General features: G+C 41.6%; 1 protein-coding gene across 2 annotated transcripts in view; it reads left to right on the forward strand.

Annotated features, from left to right (window-relative positions):
• LOC133563505 (CTD small phosphatase-like protein 2-A) overlaps positions 1-22,135 on the forward strand; it is a 42,937-nt gene extending 20,802 nt beyond the window's left edge. The window contains exons 5-13 of one of the 2 annotated variants that reach the window (XM_061917667.1): positions 3,165-3,392; positions 5,573-5,666; positions 11,701-11,812; positions 11,885-11,971; positions 12,043-12,105; positions 12,199-12,278; positions 15,138-15,264; positions 15,341-15,436; positions 15,994-16,189. In XM_061917667.1, coding sequence (XP_061773651.1) covers positions 3,165-3,392; positions 5,573-5,666; positions 11,701-11,812; positions 11,885-11,971; positions 12,043-12,105; positions 12,199-12,278; positions 15,138-15,264; positions 15,341-15,436; positions 15,994-16,002 — 896 coding nt within the window. In that variant the 3' untranslated portion in view covers positions 16,003-16,189. Of the gene's footprint in view, positions 1-3,164; positions 3,393-5,572; positions 5,667-11,700; positions 11,813-11,884; positions 11,972-12,042; positions 12,106-12,198; positions 12,279-15,137; positions 15,265-15,340; positions 15,437-15,993; positions 16,190-21,678 lie in introns of those variants that run through there. The other variant, XM_061917666.1, reaches the window with a different exon arrangement.
• The last annotated feature ends 814 nt before the right edge of the window (positions 22,136-22,949 follow it).

Genomic DNA, 22,949 nt, shown 5'->3' on the forward strand with positions numbered 1-22,949 from the left:
TCTAAAGTCTCTGCAGTGTGTCCACTAGGCCTGGGTGATATGGCCTGAAAATAAAATCCCTGATTTTTTTTCACAAAAAATTAGATTTTGTTCCCAGATTTCAAATCCTCTCCAAAAGTATCTGTTTTTATGTTATGAAAATGTACATTAAGTGTACAGTATATCTTGAAGCCATCACCGCTATTTTTTTTCTTGACACATTTGAAAATAGACTTCATAAACATGATCAAGGGTGATTGGTCAAATGCAGAGAATAATTTCGCCAGCCCTAGTGTGTGTGTGACAATCATTGGTACTTCACTTAATTGCATAGATTGACCCGGTCACAACGTAAGGTACACTTGCACAGGCTCTAGAGCAGAGATGGATACAGGATCTAGAGCAGGAGTGGTCATTATGTTGATCGCGCAGGGTGTGTCAGTCGGTCGCCAAGCATTAAAAATAGACCTAATAATGACTAAATATCAACCTTCGCTATGACGGCACTGTTTTACCGTCATAAGTTCCGGAATTTGCATGCACGTTGCGCAGCCTATTATTATTATTATAATTTTTTTCTATTTTGTTTTCATATTCGTGAGAAGCCATAATCAAAATCAAAATGTGATTAATTTTCCAGCACAAGAGTGGGCCGTGGAGTGTTCCATTAAAATGATGTATTGTGAACAACAAGCTTTGTTTAGAAACAACGAGTAGGGTGGGGGCCGACTCACGCAGACAAAGGTGTGTACACGGGAGGTAAAACCTGTTGGAATTGGGCAGTTTCTTATAAGATTGGTAATGAAAGTTAAAAATAGATTTGGATGTTGTGTCATTTCTCCTGGGGGCTACAAAATATTACTTAACATTTTTTCAAGTAAAAAAACAACTTATTTTGTAGGTAAGGCGGTAATAAAAATGCCATGGTGGCTTACCACATTCAATGACATTAAGGGGAAACCCTGAACATCGTGATGTGTTTTTGAATGCTTAAAATGAGCAATATACGAAAATATGAAATATTAGAAATGTGCCTTTTACTTCATTACATATATACTTACAGCTTGTATATCACCATATGAATGGAGGTGTTTTTTAAGGGCTTTTATAGGCAGAATAGACTAACTCCCATAGGCTTCATAGTAAGATGATGTTTGATCGCATTTATTAACTATTTAGAATACACATAAGGATTGTGAATGATAAGCAAAATTCCCCAAAAAGTGAAGTTCCTCTTTGAATTGTAGATATGTACTATGCAATTTGACTCAAAAAGTTATGGACCGATTTTCATGAAATTTTCAGGAAATGTCCGCAAAAATACTATTCCTCTTATCTACTCAGAACACACTTCTCCTGCACGTTTTCTCTTTTCCTCCCCTTAACAGCATTCCACGCTCATTGCCGTCCCGCTTTTGGGCGATGTAGTTTATTTTTAGACCAGCCAATGTAAAACGCGCCAGAAAAAAAACAACACTCACCAAGTTTTTGTTTAAAACCATTACATGTCGCGGCATTTTTGCCAGGCTTTTGAAACCGCTTTACTGCGGTATCTAGAATAAAATTACATTTCTATTCAATTCTGTACTTCAGTCATATAAATTATGATAAGCAAGAAACAAAATCCACAACAAACTCTCATAATTATTGCAGCAATACCTAACGTGAAAAAAACAACTTGCTTGCGTTGTAATGTTGATGCTCATATTTCCTGGTGTTTGTGAATGCAACCTCCTTGCCACAACCATCATTGGTGCATAATGTATTGTGGTGTAGTGTTATAGTGGCTAGGGCTGAGGCGGATTATGAGGGCTGCTGTTGACGTGTTAAGGTAGGCACTAAGGTTTAAAAACTACAATCTTCTGTTGGGATGCTACAACACTTACAAGACATTACTTGCGCACTATTACTGCCATGCACTTGTTGCAAATGGCTGAGGTTGAGGTCAATTAGCGCATGAATAGACACTGATAGCCATTTTTAACTGATCAGTGATAGGGTCAGGGTAAGGAGTTGGGGTTACGTGTTTCCAAGCCCAGCCGATCTTTACCGTAGCTGTTTCCCAGTGTGTGCATGTAAAGATTGTACTCGCATGAAAGGTTCCTTCAAAAGGGATGCATGCTCAAAAAGACACCATCACATTTCCGGAGTCCTTGTTACACACATGCAGACATGCAGGAGGTGCATGTCCTGAGAGCAAGCTGCAACAAACATGTCGTCTATCCACGGTGCCTCTTCTTAGATACAAATCCTCACCACCATCCCGGAAAATAAACTCAAGTTTCTTCCAAGTACCATTATTACTGCAAAACTATAGAGGAAAGGGAATGGCTAAGCATGCGATACGTACACACACACACACACACACTGAGCAGGACAACACAAGAAGCTAACCACTAATAACATTTCGATGTACCGGTAAAGTAGAGGTGATCGATCCAGATGTCGATTCTATCGATACATAGTATGGTATCAGTGGTTAAATCGGTATTTTTGTGTTTCTGGGGTCTTTTTTGTTAATGTTAATAAAAAATAAGGCTTTCATGGCAAAGCTTAAATGATATAAATGGGAGCCGATAGTAGTTTTAACTTGGTTAGTGGCACTAGCCACTTCATTTTGTTTTAAAAGTTTTTAGATGACATTCAGTACCACAATTTATTGCATGATTTTTTTTTAATCATCTGAATACTAGCAAATTCAATAAGATCATACTAATAAAAGTATGTTATTATGTTTACTTACTATAGTTTTAAGTTAAGTTACTATGAAATGTTTTTATTTCAATAATCTCGTAAAAAAAAATCTATTCAGGACTTGAAATCAGATCGGTGGCCAAAAATGTTTGCCTACTTTTCTTCTTTGGTCTGGCTACTACTGTTTACATTGGCATTGCTGCCATTATGGAGCTGGCTTTTGGTACCTGTCCCTAATTATGTGTTGTTATTTGTGGCGCTCCAAATTGATTAATTGCCACCTGCTACAAATAAATACATTCATGTTTGGAAAACTGCATTTTTCAAGTTCAACTCTTTTTCTTTAATTGTAGGAAAGGCTACTTGAGATGTTTTCTGTTTGTTTTTTTTTTGCATGAAAAAATTATAAAAAGATGACCAGCGAAATACATGATAATTGTTAACATGCAATATTATGGATTGCAATGTTAATTTTGTGGCCCTCGTTTCAGCCACTCCGGGTTCGGACTCTCCTGGCCAAGCGATGGAGGCAGAGGAGATCATGAAGCAACTAGACATCGAGCAGGCAGAGGAAATGCCAAGCAGCATGCTCACATCCTCCGAGGGCATCACCGCTTGTCACGCTGCCCCCATGTTTCCGCAGAGACTGCAGATGACTTCAGACTCCACCATAGAGGACGCAGAGATTGGGACTGAAACTGACATGCCCTCATTAACAGGTAAACACCAGCTCGGACTCTTCCCAGACCCTCAGATTGTCCTGCTTTTACTGCTCAGTTAGCTTTAAACCGAAGTAGGGTTATCACGATACCAAAATTTAAGTAGTGAACCTATACCTATGATACTTATTTGATACCATGATAAAAATGGCTAATCTATGTACTTTTAAATGTACTACTTTACTGAAAACTGTTTTAAACTTTTGAGTATTTAAGATTGTTGTGCCTCAACATGATTTGGCACACTTCAAATTGCAGTCGCCGCTGCCAGGAGGTAACTATACATTGAAAAAATAACCACAACGGCCTCCCTATCCAAACAGTATTGTGCTAATAAATATGGTCATACACACGCAAACACACACACACACACACACACACACACACGCAAGCACGCGCACAGACTTAAAGACTTAGACTTCCTTTTATGTCATTCAAATTTGAACTTGACAGTAAAGATAAAAACAAAATTTTGTTGCATTAGCTGGTTGTAGTGCAGGATAAAAGAGCAATGAGGTGCAGATATAAATACATAGATTACTGTACAGATAAATATATTGCACTTTTGCATATGCATCCACGTTTATGGAGGTATGTTGTCTTGGCTTTATATTCCCATAAGTTAATCCATTTTTGGGGGGAATTGAGGGGATTATTTGATGCATTCAAGAGTCTTAGGGCCTGAGGGAAGAAGCCGTTACAGAACCTGGAAGTTCTGCTACGGAGGCTGCGGAAGCTGTTTCTAGAGTCCAGCAGTGAAAAGTGTCCTTGGTGGGGGTGGGAGGGGTCTCTGCAGAATGTGTGTGTGTGGTAGACTCGTCAGGATACAGAGACATCCTGGATGCAAACCTGCTTTAGAGCGCTGTAGAAGTTGATCATCATGTGAATTATGCCGCGGAGAAGAAAAACAAGATGTGAAGTCATATGCAACCCTTTTATTTATTTATTTTTTTCCAAGATGGCGCTGCTGTAGTGGCTGCTGTAGGCAGGAGCTTTGTGCTCTTGTGTCATCCTTTTGTGTTTCCCTCTTGTTTTCATGTGTTATTATATTTTTTTGCATTTTGGTCCGGGACCCTTTGAGACTGTGTGACAAGGGGTGCCACTTTCGTGACCTCTGTGGTGCTTTTTTTGTGGACTTTTGGATCTGCCTCCCGGGAGCCTTTTGGCCATGGAGACCAGCTGCTGGGTCTCTGCTACACCTGAGTCTGTTTGGAGGGACTGGTGGAGATGCGGATGAGGGGACAGGACTGCGGAGCTAGCACTGAGCGCTGGGACGGAGAGGCTTCGCGGTGTCTCGACTGGGTGAGCAGGTGTCGGACACCTCAGTCACCTTGGACGTATCCTCACTCACCCATGCGGACTGGACATTGGCCGAGAGCGGAGTCGGCTGTCTAGGTTGCTTTGTAGGGTCTGCTACTGTCTCTGGCCATGTTCCCTCCACCCCAGCGGACGATGGCGTGGAACACCGCAGAGGCCACCACAGTGGATATGTTTCTTTTACTTTTTATTCATAGCTGTATGTAGAAGTGTCTGGTTGTATTTGCTGCTTTAATGTCTTTAATGTCCTCTGTGTTCTTTGATGTTTGATGTTTCCCTCTTACATGTGTACTATGGCTATGAGTTGTTGTTTTTTTTTTTGGTTTTTTTCCCCCTTGGCCTCAGTCTGCACCCCCACTCCAGGGCCCAGGCTAAGACCGATTTTTTTTAATTTTTTAATTTTATTTTAATCTTCTATCCCCCCTCCCCCCTGTTTACATGTATGTCATCTTTTTTGTAAGGGGCGCTGGAAGCCGGCAGACCCGTCAGCGATCCTGTTCTGTCTCCCTGTAATGTTTGTCTGATCTTGAATGGGATTGTGCTGAAAATTGTAATTTTCCTGAAGGAACTCTCCTGACGGAATAAATAAAGTACTATCTATCTAATCTAATCTATTGAGTGAATCTGTAAATACTTAATCACATGTGATTGTGTTTGTTTTTTTACATTTTAAATACATTTCGAAAAGCTTTTAAACGTGTTCACCCAAAAGTAAATAACCAATTGTTTAAGAACGTCTTTCAAACCCATGACTTCAGGACAGCATAGTCGCTACATCTTCCTTTCAATGTGCAGGTCTTGTGCACTGGGCTTGAAAACTTGCACACCTAAATGAACTATTTGCCCTCTTTCTTTCTCCACAGCTCCTGGTTGTTTGCCAGTTGGCAGCTATCCACACACTTTACCTTCCACCCCTGCAGAGCCGTCATATGAGGATGACTGGGAGGTGTTTGACCCGTAAGTAGATCCTATCTTAAGCCTACAAAAACTCAGAACCAAATGTAGGAGAGCAATTAGCTTCTCCTCATGTAAGCGATACTATGGTCTGAATTTAGCTTGTTTTTTGCAAAATGCCAACATTTTTTAAAGAACAGAGCAAGAAAGTTGCCCCATCCGTTGAGGACAGATAGCTCCTTCAGTTGATGGACAGAGAGATGTTCATGAAGGATGCTAACAGTTGAGTAGCTCCACCATCCTTTCCGACACAAAGGGCAGCGACTCCCCAACAACAGAGGACTAGTTTTGTCCCGCTTAACCAGACTTTGCCGCACTCTTATGAAATGTTCTTTTCTGGCTTATGTGCAAAAAAATCATGGATCCAAAATCATGCTGAATTATCTCCACTGCTGCATTCTGGAGAGGAATGCTTGCACCTTCCCAGTTTGGGTCTCGGTCATCTACACATGCCTGACCATCCGAGAGCTGTGTTTGACTCCAGTGCTTCACATGGTGGCATCTCCCTTAACAATGTGGTGTTCGCTGGTCCAGACTGGAAGGACGGCTTGCTCGGAGTGTTGAGGCGGTTTAGGTGTGAGAAAGTCGCCATCATGACGTACTTTAAAAAGATGTTTAGCAAGGGAATAGATACGTTTTTTTCGGTGTCGTTTCCACTTTTCTATTCTGTGTAACGATCCAGTTCCTTATCGGTTCCAGGGTTTCTACTGAAGTCCTAATGTGACCTTACAAAGCCAATGTGAGGTCTTAATGGCTAACTGCACTTTTTATTTTTATTTTGCCTATCGTTCAAAATCCTTGAGAGTCAAGAATCTACTTTTTAATTTTTTTTTACATTTATTTTGAATATGATTAAACACTTGGAAGATGCAGCTAATGGGAGTCACCATTGAATAGAATAGAATAGAATAGAATAGAGTTTTATTGTCATTATTGCAATGAACAGGTTCAAAGAACAACAAAATTGGAGCAGCTCCTCCTAAGGTGCATATACAATATGGTAGTATAAATTTAAAAAAATAAATAAATAAAAAATAAATTAAAAAAAAAAAGATAGAGATGACAGATGTATCTATGTATACATACATAAAACATTATTTCACATTGTAGTCCAAAAAAATAGAAAAACATTTAAACATTACACATGAGGACATGATGGACATATGGACACTCAGTGCCTGTTTAGTGCTACTATGGCTCTTGGGTAAAAGCTATTTTTTAGTCTATTGGTGCTCGCTTTTAGCACCCTGTAGCGTCTGCCTGAGGGTAGCAGTTCCAGGTGGCTGTGCCCGGGGTGGAATGGGTCTTTCAGGATGCTCTGTGCTTTCCTGAGACAGCGGGAGCTGTACAGGTCAGCCAGGGGGGGAGGGGGCATCCGATTAACTTCTGGGCGGTCTTTATGACTCTCTGGAGCGCCGTTCTCTCTGCGGCCGTGCAGCTGCTGAACCACACGCAGATGCAGTAGGTCAGGATGCTCTCAATGGAGCACCGGTAGAAGGACACCAGCAGTTCCTGTGAGAGGTGGTTGTTCCTGAGTATTCTCAGGAAGTGCAGTCTCTGGTGTGCCTTCTTGATGGTAGCCGTGGTGTTGGTGCTCCAGGATAGGTCGTTGGCCAGGTGGACTCCCAGGGAGCGGAAGTCGGAGACCCTCTCCACACAGTCACCACTGATGATCAGGGGCAGGATGTCCGTTTTTTTCCTCCTGAAGTCTATGACCAGCTCCTTGGTCTTGGAGGTGTTCAGGGCCAGGTTGTTGACTTTGCACCAATCCGACAGCTTCTCCACCTCATCCCGATATGCAGCCTCGTCTCCCTCCGAGATGAGCCCCACTATGGTGGTGTCATCCGCAAATTTGATGATGGAGTTGCTGGAGTGGGCAGGTGTGCAGTCGTATGTGTAGATGGAGTAGAGAAGGGGGCTCAGCACGCAGCCTTGTGGAGAGCCGGTACTGAGGTGCAGGCTTGTTGACATGTGGCGACCCAACTGCACCCTCTGGGAGCGGTTGGATAAGAAGTCCTTAATCCACATGCAGATGGAGTTCGAGAGACCCAGGTCTGACAGTTTGGACACCAGTCTATCAGGAATAATGGTGTTAAATGCCGAGCTATAATCCACAAAAAGCAGCCGCACGTAGCTTCCCCCCGTCTCCAGGTGACCCAGGGAGGAGTGCAGGGCTGTGGCGATGGCGTCCTCTGTGGACCTGTTGGCTCTGTAGGCAAACTGGTGTGGGTCGAGCTCGGGAGGGAGGACTGAGGTGATATGGGTCCGTACCAGCTTCTCGAAGCACTTCATAGCTATAGGTGTAAGTGCAACTGGACGGTAGTCATTCAGACATCTGACAGAGTTCTTCTTCGGCACCGGGATTATTGTGGAGGTCTTCAGGCATGATGGGATGACGGCCTGGGAGAGGGACTGGGTGAAGATCTTCGTAAATACTCCGGCCAGCTGGTCTGCACAGTCTCTTAGTACCTGTCCCGGGACTCCATCTGGGCCCGTAGCCTTCCTCGGGTTCACTGCCTTCAGCGTGCGTCTCACCTCATGCTCCTCCAGTATAAGGGTGCAGCTGCTGTGGGTGTTGGGTGGAACTGTTGTGACGGCTGCAGGTGTTTTCCCTCAAATCGGGCGAAGAAGCTGTTTAACTCCCCTGCTCGAGAGGCGTCGCCGTCAGCCGAAGGGTTACTGGGTCTGAAGTTGGTCATGTCTTTTATTCCTTTCCATACCTCCTTGGTGTTGTTGCTCTGCAGGTGGGCTTCCATTTTCCTCCTATGTTCAGCTTTTGCCTCTCTGATGCCTCTCTTCAGATTGGCTCTGGCAGCACTGTAGAGTGCCAGGTCCTGCGCTTTGAAGGCACTGTCTCTCTCTTTGAGTAAGCCCTGGACTGTTTTTGTCATCCAGGGCTTCCTGTTGGGGTAGACTCGGATGCGCTTGTCCACTGTGACAGTGTCTATGCAGTGTTTGATGTACCCCAGGACTGCTTCTGTGTACTGCTCCAAGTCTGGGTTTTCAAAAACTGACCAGTCTGTTGTATCAAAGCAGTCCTGCAGCTGTTCCATGGCTCCCTCCGGCCATGTTTTGACCGTTTTGGTTGTGATAGGAGCACTTTTTCTTATTGGTGTATAAGCTGGCAAAAGGAGCAGGGATATGTGGTCAGACTTGCCTAATTGGGAAAGTTGTTTGGCTCTATATCCTTTTTTTATGTTGGAATAGACTTTGTCCAGTGTGTTAGCTCCCCTCGTAGCACACTTCACATGCTGGTGAAGTATGGGGAGCACTTTTTTCAGGTCGACATGATTAAAGTCCCCCGCTATGATGTGGATGCCGTCGGGATATTTGTTCTGTTGTGCACTGATTGTATCGTGCAACAGAGCTAGCGCCGTGCTAGCGTTAGCATTGGGAGCTATATACACGTTTGTGATCAGGACAGCAGAGTGCTCCCTGGCTAGATGGAAGGGTCGGCATTTAACTGTAAAATATTCCAGATCTTGGGAACAGTGGCTGTTAACTACCTTTGAATCAGAAGTCCACTTGTTGTTTAGGTAGGTTAGCAGTCCACCCCCACGCCGCTTGCCGGAAGACACTGCGTTTCTGTCCTGTCTGTGTGCTGTGTGACCGGTTAGCTCCATGCTAGCGTCGGGTATTGAGGACGTTAACCAGGTTTCCGTAAACAATAGGGCGCAGCTGTCCATCACAGTGTTTTGTGCTACACGGAGCCTCACCTCGTCCATCTTGTCCTCTTCACCATGAGGAGCGAGCGACCTCGCATTAGCCAGGAATAGACTTGGTATCGGTGGTCTGTTTGGGTTCATTTTTAGTCTGGCTAACACACCGCCCCTTCGGCCACGGCGTCTTCGCCTCCGCCTCCCCCTCGCCGGGCACAGTAGCCATGGAGCTCCAGGGCTACGTGCTAACTCCTCTGGGATGTTGTGTCGGCTTGTAAAATCCACCGAAATAGTCTGCTCAGACCGCAATCCAATCTCCAACAAATCGTTTCGGCTGTACATAACCTTCGCCCAGCAATTTGCTGACTGGGCTAGTAATAAACTATATAAAAACAATAAAAACAATGCACCTAAGGGGAGAGCCTGAAACGTCGCGTCCATGCGCGCCGCCAATTTCAATTCAATTGTAGCCTTCAAAGCCCTGTAAAATATATTCCAAACCTTCCAACGTTTTACAAAACCAAACCAATGAATTTGTCATTTTGTGTAACTGGTAAATAAAAACAGAATACAATTTGCAAATCCTTTTCAACCTAAATTCAATTGAATAGACTGCAAAGACAAGATATTTAACGTTTGAACTGGGAAACTTTTTTAGTTTTTGCAAATATTAGCACATTTGGGATTTGATGTCTGCAACATGTTTCAAAAAAGCTGGCACAAGTGGCACAAAAGACTGATAAAGTTGAGGAATGCTCATCAAACACCTACTTGGAACATCCACAGGTGAACAGGCTAATTGGGAAAAGGTGGGTGCTATGATTGGCTATAAAAGCAGCTTCCATGAAATGTTCAGTCATTCACAAACAAGGATGGGGCGAGGGTCACCACTTTGTGAACAAATGCATGAGCAAACTGTCCAACAGTTTTAGAACAACATTTTTCAACCAGCTATTGGAAGGACTTTAGGGATTTCACCATCTACGGTCTGTAATATCATCAAAAGGTTCAGAGAATCTGGAGAAATCACTGCACGTGAGCGGTGATATTACGGACCTTCGAGCCCTCAGGCGGTACTGCATCAAAAAGCGACATCAATGTGTAAAGAATATCACCACATTGGCTCAGGAACACTTCAGAAAACCGCAGTCTATTCAATTGAATATACCGTATTTCCTTGAATTGCCGCCAGGGCGCTAATTAATTTAAAAGCTCTTCTCAGTCCGGCGCTAACCAAAGGCATGCTGTAAAGGTAAGCATGCGCTAATTAATTTAAAACCTCATGCAGTAAAAATTTGAGTGTGATGTAAGGATACCATCATGAAAAGCACATTTAATAAAGAAAACTTTGTTATGGTCTTACTTTTACTTATAAATGAAGTCCATGCCAGCTCCTTCTGATCAAAAGCATCGATAACTTGTTCATAGAAGTCTTCCTTATCTTTCTTCAGTTTTAAAAGTCTCTCTGTCCCGATGGAGATCTTCCTTTATTACCTCCTGCTTCGATTGAAAGTCCAGTTTAGAAAACTGCTATCAGACCGCTGCTATCAGTTAGCTCGGCTCCTCACGTGTAGTGCGGGCGACGACAGAATTTTCCTCAGGACAACTCCCCCTCCCGTTCTGCTCTGTGGGTGATCTCTTTATCCCACCGCTGCCACCATGAAGTGATATTGTATAAATAATACACTGGGTATTTAGGACTGGAACGTGCTTTATTCCAGCCCGGTTGTTTACATAGCCAGCATAGGTGTTACATCCTAAAAGGTCCGTCGTGCAACCCCCGCGTCAAATCCGTTCCCAGCACATATCACGTCACTCGTTGTCACTTCTTCTGCAACCGAGTAGTCACAAGAAGGATCACTAGCGCCCTCTACCACCAGGAGGCGGGAGTCATTTAAAGACTCATATTTGATACATGCAGCTACGTTATATTAATAAAACATAGCTGCTTACTGTTCTTTTTAGCATACCGGTATTCAATAGCTTGGACCTTATATCCTACTGAATAGCTCTTAATCTTCTTCCAATTATGCAATTTCAAATTACCGGTATTAAAATCAGCCTCCTCCATTTTGAAAATGATGACAGGAGAAGTGTCACTCGTGACGTCACCAGTTTGACCCGGCGGTAATACTAAGCACGCGCTAATTATTTTGCGACGCGAGTTTGACCCGGCAATAATTCAAGACAGGCACATACTATATACCCGGCGGCAATTCAAGGAAATACGCTCAGTTGAAAATTGTATTCTGTTTTTATTTACAAATGACACAACGTGCCAACTTCACGGGTTTTGGATTTTGTAGTATCAGCACTGTGTATTTTGTCCTAACTTGTGAACAGTGGTTCTTCATGCTGTTTCTTAAACTGTCTTTAAGGTACTTTTTCATCAAACATGTGCCGCCTCTGACAGAAGAGCAGCTGACGCGCAAACCAGCTTTACCTTTGAAAACCCGCAGCGCGCCAGAGTTTTCTCTTGTCCTAGATTTGGTAAGCAGTCAATGATCCCTTGGAATATGGTTTGAGTAGAAATGTATTTCAATGCGATTTGTACCTTTTTAGGATGAAACTCTGGTCCATTGCAGTTTGAACGAGCTGGAAGATGCCGCTTTGACGTTCCCTGTGCTCTTCCAGGACGTGATATACCAGGTAGTAGCTGTACGGCGGATATTTGTAAGTCCTTGGTGCTCTTCTTTATATTTCTACTTTTTCTTTCTTAGGTGTATGTGCGATTGAGACCCTTTTTCCGAGAGTTTCTCGAGCGCATGTCGCAAATGTATGAGGTAAAAACTTATTTTACACGAGGCAAGTTGACTCGCGGTTATCTGGAACTGCACTGGCTAACAAACACATTTTATTCCTTTTTAATATTGCAGATTATCCTCTTCACGGCGTCAAAAAAAGTCTATGCTGACAAGTTGCTAAACATCTTGGATCCAAAGAAGCAATTAGTCAGGTCAGTCAAGTATTTTGGATAAATATAAAATAAATATATTTTTTTTATGTGTACAAAAGTACTGTTACACCTGAAAATGCAAAACTAAATTACTTGGCCTTTGTGTAAACAGCTTTAATAACTTTCAAAAATAAACATAAAAAATGCTAACTACAAGCTCAAAAAAAAAGAAAAATCTACCGTATTTTCCGGACTATTAGGCACAATTAAAATGTATTTTTTTTAAACTCGGCAGTGCGCCTAATGTACGGAAAAATTCTGGGTTTGCTTACCAACCTCGAAGCTATTTTATGTGGTACATTGTGAAATGATAAGTTTGACCAGTAGATGGCAGTCACACATAAGAGATTTGTGTAGACTGCAATATGTCTCAAGTAAACGCCAACATTTAATGTGTTCCATTGAAAATATAGAACATTACACACGGTGCTCAAAAATCTATCAAAATGTTTTCGTACGACTTTGGTAAGCTATGAAGCCACACCACTTGATGGATTGTACTGTGCTTCGACATACCAGTATTATTATGCTGTGTCTATAAGGTAAGACATATCTGGTGTTTTGTTATGTAATATTATGCAAAAGCAACTTTTCTTACCTTCTAATACCTGCTGATCTGTATTTGGGATCTGCATAAATCCTGAAAAATTGCACGCGTCCGCCGCCTTTGTAGTCGACAAGCTTCTTCCTTTTCTCCATCTTCTTGTTATGGGACATTCATCCTCCGATGTTGCCATTTCTAATATAGAGTAGTGTAAAGTTCTTACTTAGATCTGCCATGAAAGTGCTAAAACATACCGGTATAGTGAGTTTATATTATTCACCCAAGGAACTTCAGTTATTAGAGAGTTCCAGTTGGAAGTTTTTTTACAGAACACATTTTTGGGGGATGAGGACATGCTGCTTCGTTATTGAGTGAAGCAAAGTCAGAATGTCATTAAAACGGTTAGCTCCATCTTTTGCATACTTGCCAACCTTGAGACCTCCGATTTCGGGAGGTTTGGGGGTGAGGGGGGTGTGATCGGGGGTGGGGCGGAGGCTTGGTTGGGTGGCGGGGGGCGTGGTTAAGAGGGGTGGCGTATGATTCACCAACTTGAGTATTTCATATATTATTTCATATATATGTATGTGTGGGAAAAATCACAAGACTACTTCATCTCTACAGAACTGTTTCATGAGGGGTTCCCTCAATCATCAGGAGATTTTAATGGAAGCATTCACATACAATGGTTTATATAGGGCACAGAGTGGGTGGGTACAGGCAGGCGTAGGGGCGTGGTGATTGGCTCATTTATATATATATATATAAATATGTATGACATACTTGACTTTAAGTGAATTCTAGCTATATATATTTTATTATATATATAAACAAAATAAATATTTGAATTTCAGACGCCACCTATCAAATAAACAGTAATAAAAACACAGTTGTTCTACTAACTGTACTGTGCTTGCTGGTTAGTAAAAAACAACAACACTTACCTTTCACTATTTGAGTAACCTTTGTTCTTCCATTTGCATATTGGCGAGCGATCTCCGAATCCGGGAACATCCTTGACGGTCTTGTTGTAGACATCCGCAAATGAGAAGGGGATGTTGCTTCCAGCTATCAGCATAGCCATCTTTGTCTCAGCATAAGTTACACCATCGGGTCTCCATTTTGCAAGATGAGCCATAATACTGGGTTGTGAATGATGCTGCGTTGCGGGCGCTTTGTGCTTTGCTGACTGACTGTTCATGGCTGAGTACATCCATTCACCGTGTTCAATGGAGAATTCTCTTCTATAAAATGTACAGGCAACATACCCCTTCCCCTTCAAACTCTCCTGGATAAACTGAAATTTTTGTTTCCAATCGTTCTGGAACTTGCAAGCGTATTTCTTCATTTTGCTCGTCGACGGTGTAATATATATGGTTGGAGTCAATAACCAGGCGACGTGATGAGGTTACGTCTCTTTACTCTGGGTTTCAGAACAGACATTCTATTCTATGTACAGTAGATGGCAGTATTGTCCTGTTTAAGAGGGTCACAAAATTGAGTCAGGTTCTCGTGGAGCTGGAGTGGGCGTGGCCTCCAGCTCCGTCTGAAATTCGGGAGATTTTCGGGAGAAAATTTGTCCCAGGAGGTTTTCGGGAGAGGCGCTGAATTTCGGGAGTCACCCGGAAAATCCGGGAGGGTTGGCAAGTATGGTCTTTTGACACTTCTTCCCCTCCCGTCCTTGCACGCTACACCGCTCCAACAAAGATGATGGGGAGAAGACGCTGTCGAAGTGGAAGCATGTAAATAAGAGCGCCCACAAAACGGCGCATCCTGAAGTGACTGTCAGAAAGCGACTTGAAGATGATCCGTAAAACATCCTCTATGCAAGATTTTGACCAAAAAAACACCATTACATGTTATGTAGACCACAAGGAAGTCTTTTACATTTAGAAAAAAATATTCATTACTCCTTTAATGAGCCCTAGAATCTGGTGTGCTTTATATATGAAAAAAGATAGAAAATAGACCATTCATCAGCAGTGTGCTTTATAATCTGGTGCACCCTATGGTCCGGAAAATACAGTATATACTTTTATAAATGATGCAATATCACAAAAAATATACATGCCAAAAGTCTCAGTCAATTTTTTGAAAAAGGGTTTAGAGAAGTTTGTGAACTTGCAAAATAGAGCAACAAAGCAATTAACGATGGTGAGGTATTAAACAATGAATGAATAAATCATTCACTTACTTAACAGCGCTTGTTAAAACATATGGAGCCCACTGGCCATACTTTGCCCACCCTCATCTAGTCTTACCCCAAACAAACACTTTTCATATATGTCATACATTTGATCTTCTTGTGTGTTCTTTAGACACCGTCTCTTTCGGGAGCATTGTGTGTGCGTGCAAGGAAATTATATAAAAGACCTCAACATTTTGGGACGAGATCTTTCCAAGACGATAATAATCGACAACTCGCCACAAGCCTTTGCCTATCAGGTAGGAAGTGCCACTCACAAATGCTTGTTTGGATTTGTGCGTATGTCTCAATTCCAACCTTTTCTGTTTCAAACAGCTATCTAATGGGATCCCAATCGAAAGTTGGTTTGTTGATAGAAATGACAGCGAGCTTCTCAAGCTTGTTCCTTTCCTGGAGAAACTGGTGGAACTGGTAGGTGTTTATATTCATGATGTACCATAAATGCTCCAAAGAATTATTAGTTATTATAATTCCATTTCCTACAATCTCCTATAGTAAAGGGATCCTCAAACCCCCAATGGTCTGAGAGTAACGGGTTGGGGGTCTGCATTTGTTTTTTTATTGACAGTAAAATTGGCGTATTGTTAACATGCATATACATAGGAAGCTGGGGGACAATGAAAGTAAAGATCTTAAAGCAACAACTCTCACATAGGTATAATGAATGTAAAACTGCCATTACTCTAAAGTAAATCACTTGTTTAGGACTTCTCAAAAAAGTGAACATTGTAACAGAGGCAGAAAGTAGCAACGACATCTTTGCTGGGGCTACTGATGTAGCTTACCACCAGCAGGTGTGAATGAATGTGGAGTCCTACTTCTCTGTGAGCGCTTTGAGTGTTTAGAAAAGCGCGATATAAATCTAAGTTGTTTTGTAAAAGTGGGTCAGGTGTTATGTAGGACTTCCGTTCCTAGACTGATGTTAGTCAGAGCTTCTTCCTAAATGAAGTCCTCAGTTACTCACACAGAACACATGAAGGACCAGAGTTCCTGCGGGTCAATAAAAAGCATTAAACATCATTAGATGGATGTCTGCAACAGTTAAGGCCTAAAGGGCATTAACTACAATGTCAAAAAGCATTAAAGAATGTCATACTATGCTAGGCCTGGGCCGATGGTCAATAAGAACATTACCTGAACAATAAATTAAAATGAACTTGATAACTTGGTTTCTTTGTTTCTGGCTTTCAAAGTTGTTACAAGAGTTCTCACTCTGTGCATCTCTTTCAGCACCTGAGCATGTTTATTTGACAGCAGACTTAAATCAACAAAGTGAGACTCTTGTCAGTCATCCACCTTCTTTGTAAGCCGCTAGCTTCCACACACAGAATTCACCGAGGTCAGTGAGAAGCACCGCTAAGTAACACAAGTTAGGAGCAAATAAGATGATGATAAAGCTGGGAGGGACTATTTCATCCTCAAATTGAATAAGTAACATAAGCCCATCAGCAAGCATGAACTAGCAAGTAGGCTGTGATGGCATTGGCAACTAAAAAGGAACTCAACTGTTCTTTCACGGTTAAAGGGGAACATTATCAGCAGAACTATGTAAGCGTCAATATATACCTTGATGGTGCAGGAAAAAGACCATGTATTTTTTTAACCGATTTCCGAACTCTAAATGGGTGCATTTTGGCGAATTAAACGCCTTTCTGTTTATTGCACTGAAGGCGATGACGTCAGAATGTGACGTCGCCGAGGTAACACACCGCCATTTTCACTTTTAACACATTACAAACACCGGGTCTCAGCTCTGTTTTTTGGACTATTTTCCGGAACCTTGGAGACGTCATGCCTGGTGGGTGTGTTGTCGGAGGGTGTAACAACACTAACAGGGAGGGATTCAAGTTGCACCACTGGCAAGAAGATGCCAAAGTGTCTGCCGCCAGACCCCCATTGAATGTACCAGAGTGTCTCCACATTTGATCGGCGGTGCTAAAGCAGACATGGCACAGAGATGTATGGATAACCTGCAGATGCATTTGCAACGATAGTCAACGAAATTACAAATGTGAGTTTTGTTGATGTTGACTGCCAGCTAATCGATGCTAACATGCTACGCTAATCGATGCTAACATGCTATTTACCGGCGGTGCTAAAGCAGACATGGCACAGAGATGTATGGATAACCCGTAGATGCATTTGCAACTATATTACGTTTCTATCCACCCACATTTAATGCGAAACAAACACTTACCAATCGACGGATTTAAGTTGCTCCCGTGTCAAAAGATGCGAAAGTCCTGATTGTTTGGTGCGCACATTTTACCGGCGATGCTAACGCAGCTATTCGGCCATGCTATGGCTATGAATAGCGTCAATAGCTTCAGTTTCTTCTTCAATACTTTCATACTCCAACCATCGGTTTCAATACATGCGTAATCTGTTGAATCGCTTAAGTCGCTGGAATCCGAGTTTGAATCTGAGCTAATGTCACTATATCTTGCTGTGGTATTCCCATTGTTTGTTTACATTGGCAGCACTGTGTGACGTCACAGTGAAATGAACAGTGTCTTCGCAGAGAGCCAAAATAAGGCACTTTAAAGCTTTATTTAGGGATATTCCGAGACCGGTAACATTTTGAAAAAAATACAACAAGCCACTGGGAACTGATTTTTATTGTTTTTAACCCTTTTGAAATTGTGAATTAAGAAAAAAACTGCACTTCCAAGATGCTCAATATTAATGAAGTGAAATTTTAGTTAGCATGATTTGAGAAGAGATTCTATTTTAGTGTTTGTTTACCTTTTTGGGATACTTATGTTATTGACATTCCAGTTACAAAGGTCAAATACTACAGTATGAAAAATGATTATTGCATTTGAAAGGGTTGCTTGGAGTATTATCAATCACATCTATCAATCAAATGTTATTACGTTAGTGCTTAATTTGGCCAAAGTTGATGTAAACTTTTCAGCTATTCAACATTCATTATTCAAATGCTAACAGTTTTGTCTACACAGGCAATTGTAAGCTTTTGACTACAGTATATAACTATCTGTATTTCAAGTATTTTAAAAAGCATTAAAGCATTAAATTTGATTTCCTGCAGAAACCCTGAGGACACAGAGTGGGGTAAATATTTATTTGGTCCCTCAAAAAGCCTGAGAAAATCACAAACATTTCAATTATTTGTAATTCAGTGAGTGAAATAAGTATTTTATCCTCTATTAAAGCATTACTTCCCAGTTGGTGGAGAAAGCCTGGTTGGAAAAGTAGAGTCCAGGCCTACTAAGCAGTTCATCAGCACCTTTGCAATAATGTTGGACCACTCTTTGCAGTTCCTCTCTGAATCTTAAAGGTTTCGAGGCTGTTGCTTGGTAACTTGAAGCTTCAGCTTCCTCCACAAATCTTCTATAGCATTGAGGTGTGGAGACTGGCTAGACCGCGCTGACCTTCATGTGCTTCTCCTTGAACTTGGAACTATGTTTTGGGTCATTGGAATGCTGGAAGACCCATCCATGACCCATTTCGACTTTCCTGGCTGACAGGAGGAGGTTTTCTTCTAGGGATTCAGTGATAAACTGATCAATGACATCACCGCCAGAGTCCAGCTGCACTCTCACCACCTTCAAGTGAAAGTAGCGATGATTGTCACACTCACACTACATGTGGCCAAATGATTCTCGAGTAGTGCAGGAGTACTGTAAAGACAGTAGTACTTCAGTAGTGCAGTAATACTATAAAGACAGTAGTACTTCAGTAGTGCAGTAATACTATAAAGACAGTAGTACTTCAGTAGTGCAGTAATACTATAAAGACAGTAGTACTTCAGTAGTGCAGTAATACTATAAAGACAGTAGTACTTCAGTAGTGCAGTAATACTATAAAGACAGTAGTACTTCAGTAGTGCAGTAATACTATAAAGACAGTAGTACTTCAGTAGTGCAGTAATACTATAAAGACAGTAGTACTTCAGTAGTGCAGTAATACTATAAAGACAGTAGTACTTCAGTAGTGCAGTAATACTATAAAGACAGTAGTACTTCAGTAGTGCAGTAATACTATAAAGACAGTAGTACTTCAGTAGTGCAGTAATACTATAAAGACAGTAGTACTTCAGTAGTGCAGTAATACTATAAAGACAGTAGTACTTCAGTAGTGCAGTAATACTATAAAGACAGTAGTACTTCAGTAGTGCAGTAATACTATAAAGACAGTAGTACTTCAGTAGTGCAGTAATACTATAAAGACAGTAGTACTTCAGTAGTGCAGTAATACTATAAAGACAGTAGTACTTCAGTAGTGCAGTAATACTATAAAGACAGTAGTACTTCAGTAGTGCAGTAATACTATAAAGACAGTAGTACTTCAGTAGTGCAGTAATACTATAAAGACAGTAGTACTTCAGTAGTGCAGTAATACTATAAAGACAGTAGTACTTCAGTAGTGCAGGAGTACTGTAAAGACAGTAGTACTTCAGTAGTGCAGTAATACTGTAAAGACAGTAGTACTTCAGTAGTGCAGTAATACTATAAAGACAGTAGTACTTCAGTAGTGCAGTAATACTATAAAGACAGTAGTACTTCAGTAGTGCAGTAATACTATAAAGACAGTAGTACTTCAGTAGTGCAGTAATACTGTAAAGACAGTAGTACTTCAGTAGTGCAGTAATACTATAAAGACAGTAGTACTTCAGTAGTGCAGTAATACTATAAAGACAGTAGTACTTCAGTAGTGCAGTAATACTATAAAGACAGTAGTACTTCAGTAGTGCAGTAATACCATAAAGACAGTAGTACTTCAGTAGTGCAGTAATACCGTAAAGACAGTAGTACTTCAGTAGTGCAGTAATACTATAAAGACAGTAGTACTTCAGTAGTGCAGTAATACTATAAAGACAGTAGTACTTCAATAGTGCAGTAATACTATAAAGACAGTAGTACTTCAGTAGTGCAGTAATACTGTAAAGACAGTAGTACTTCAGTAGTGCAGTATTACTATAAAGACAGTAGTACTTCAGTAGTGCTACAAAGACAATAGTACTTCAGTAGTGCAGTAATACAGTAAAGACAGTAGTACTTCAGTAGTGCAGTATTGCTATAAAGACAGTAGTACTTCAGTGGTGCTACGAAGACAGTAGTACTTCAGTAGTGCTACAAAGACAGTAGTACTTCAGTAGTGCAGTAATGCTGTAAAGACAGTAGTACTTCAGTAGTGCAGTAATACTGTAAAGACAGTAGTACTTCAGTAGTGCAGTAATACTATAAAGACAGTAGTACTTCAGTAGTGCAGTATTACTATGAAGACAATAGTACTTCAGTAGTGCAGTAATACTATAAAGACAGTAGTACTTCAGTAGTGCAGTATTACTATAAAGACAGTAGTACTTCAGTAGTGCTACAAAGACAGTAGTACTTCAGTAGTGCTACAAAGACAGTAGTACTTCAGTAGTGCAGTAATACTGTAAAGACAGTAGTACTTCAGTAGTGCAGTAATACTATAAAGACAGTAGTACTTCAGTAGTGCAGTAATACTATAAAGACAGTAGTACTTCAGTAGTGCAGTAATACTATAAAGACAGTAGTACTTCAGTAGTGCAGTAATACAGTAAAGACAGTAGTACTTCAGTAGTGCTACAAAGACAGTAGTACTTCAGTAGTGCAGTAATACTATAAAGACAGTAGTACTTCAGTAGTGCTATAAAGACAGTAGTACTTCAGTAGTGCAGTAATACTATAAAGACAGTAGTACTTCAGTAGTGCTACAAAGACAGTAGTACTTCAGTAGTGCAGTAATATTATAAAGACAGTAGTACTTCAGTAGTGCTACAAAGACAGTATTACCTCCAGTGTCAGCTTCTCCATAGTTTCATGGGTAAATGTCCACTGAGGCTGGATTGTGAGTAGGAGGTGTGACCACCTTGGTCATGTTTTATCTCTCCTTCACACTCACTCTTAGTTCCCATGTCGGGGGACTATCACTAAGACCGCTCCTATGTCCAAGTACTCTGAAGTCGGGGGACTATCACTAAGACCGCTCCTATGTCCAAGTACTCTCAAGTCAGGGGACTATCACTAGACCACTCCTATGTCCAAGTACTCTGAAGTCGGGGGACTATCACTAAGACCGCTCCTATGTCCAAGTACTCTGAAGTCAGGGGACTATCACTAGACCGCTCCTATGTCCAAGTACTCTGAAGTCGGGGGACTATCACTAGACCGCTCCTATGTCCAAGTACTCTCAAGTCGGGGGACTATCACTAGACCGCTCCTATGTCCAAGTACTCTGAAGTCGGGGGACTATCACTAGACCGCTCCTATGTCCAAGTACTCTGAAGTCGGGGGACTATCACTAGACCGCTCCTATGTCCAAGTACTCTGAAGTCGGGGGACTATCACTAGACCGCTCCTATGTCCAAGTACTCTGAAGTCAGGGGACTATCACTAGACCGCTCCTATGTCCAAGTACTCTGAAGTCGGGGGACTATCACTAGACCGCTCCTATGTCCAAGTACTCTGAAGTCGGGGGACTATCACTAGACCGCTCCTATGTCCAAGTACTCTGAAGTCGGGGGACTATCACTAGACCGCTCCTATGTCCAAGTACTCTGAAGTCGGGGGACTATCACTAGACCGCTCCTATGTCCAAGTACTCTGAAGTGGTGAGTTGGTATCAGCGTGCTTACTTGTAGTTGTCCTTGTGTCCACTAGAGGGAAGACGTCAGGCCGCACATCAGAGAGCGCTTTCGTCTGCACGACCTCCTGCCGTCAGACTGAGCGCGTGCAGATCGCCATGGAAACACGAGGATGTCTTCAATGGATGACACTTTTAATACTCAGACTAAGAAAAAGTGTTTTGATGCAGGACTTGATTGAGGATGTTTGTTCTGCCACTCCAACAACAAACTGAATGTGATTCTGTAGACCTGGTCTCAGGATGGCCAGTCCAACCTGGACTACACTTATTTCTGGCTCTTCTCTTGTAAATATATGTACAGATTGTTTTTGCCTTTTTAACATTTTTAAGTCCTTTTTATTTTTGGATTTTAGTAAGGATTTTTTTTTAAATTTTTTTTTTTAAGGAAATATGTTGGTGTTTTGTTTGCTTTCCTCCGTTCCATGCACATTTCTACAAGGTGGCGTTCCAATAAAAAGAGGACAAAGTGTAGTTCCATGCACATTTCTACAAGGTGGCGTTCCAATAAAAAGAGGACAAAGTGTAGTTCCATGCACATTTCTACAAGGTGGCGTTCCAATAAAAAGAGGACAAAGTGTAGTTCCATGCACATTTCTACAAGGTGGCGTTCCAATAAAAAGAGGACAAAGTGTAGTTCCATGCACATTTCTACAAGGTGGCGTTCCAATAAAAAGAGGACAAAGTGTAGTTCCATGCACATTTCTACAAGGTGGCGTTCCAAAAAAAAGAGGACAAAGTGTAGTTCCATGCACATTTCTACAAGGTGGCGTTCCAAAAAACAGAGGACAAAGTGTAGTTCCATGCACATTTCTACAAGGTGGCGTTCCAATAAAAAGAGGACAAAGTGTAGTTCCATGCACATTTCTACAAGGTGGCGTTCCAAAAAACAGAGGACAAAGTGTAGTTCCATGCACATTTCTACAAGGTGGCGTTCCAATAAAAAGAGGACAAAGTGTAGTTCCATGCACATTTCTACAAGGTGGCGTTCCAATAAAAAGAGGACAAAGTGTAGTTCCATGCACATTTCTACAAGGTGGCGTTCCAATAAAAAGAGGACAAAGTGTAGTTCCATGCACATTTCTACAAGGTGGCGTTCCAATAAAAAGAGGACAAAGTGTAGTTCCATGCACATTTCTACAAGGTGGCGTTCCAAAAAAAAGAGGACAAAGTGTAGTTCCATGCACATTTCTACAAGGTGGCGTTCCAATAAAAAGAGGACAAAGTGTAGTTCCATGCACATTTCTACAAGGTGGCGTTCCAATAAAAAGAGGACAAAGTGTAGTTC

The sequence above is a fragment of the Nerophis ophidion genome, linkage group LG12, assembly GCF_033978795.1.
Source record: "Nerophis ophidion isolate RoL-2023_Sa linkage group LG12, RoL_Noph_v1.0, whole genome shotgun sequence".
Classification (NCBI taxonomy): Eukaryota; Metazoa; Chordata; class Actinopteri; order Syngnathiformes; family Syngnathidae; genus Nerophis; species Nerophis ophidion.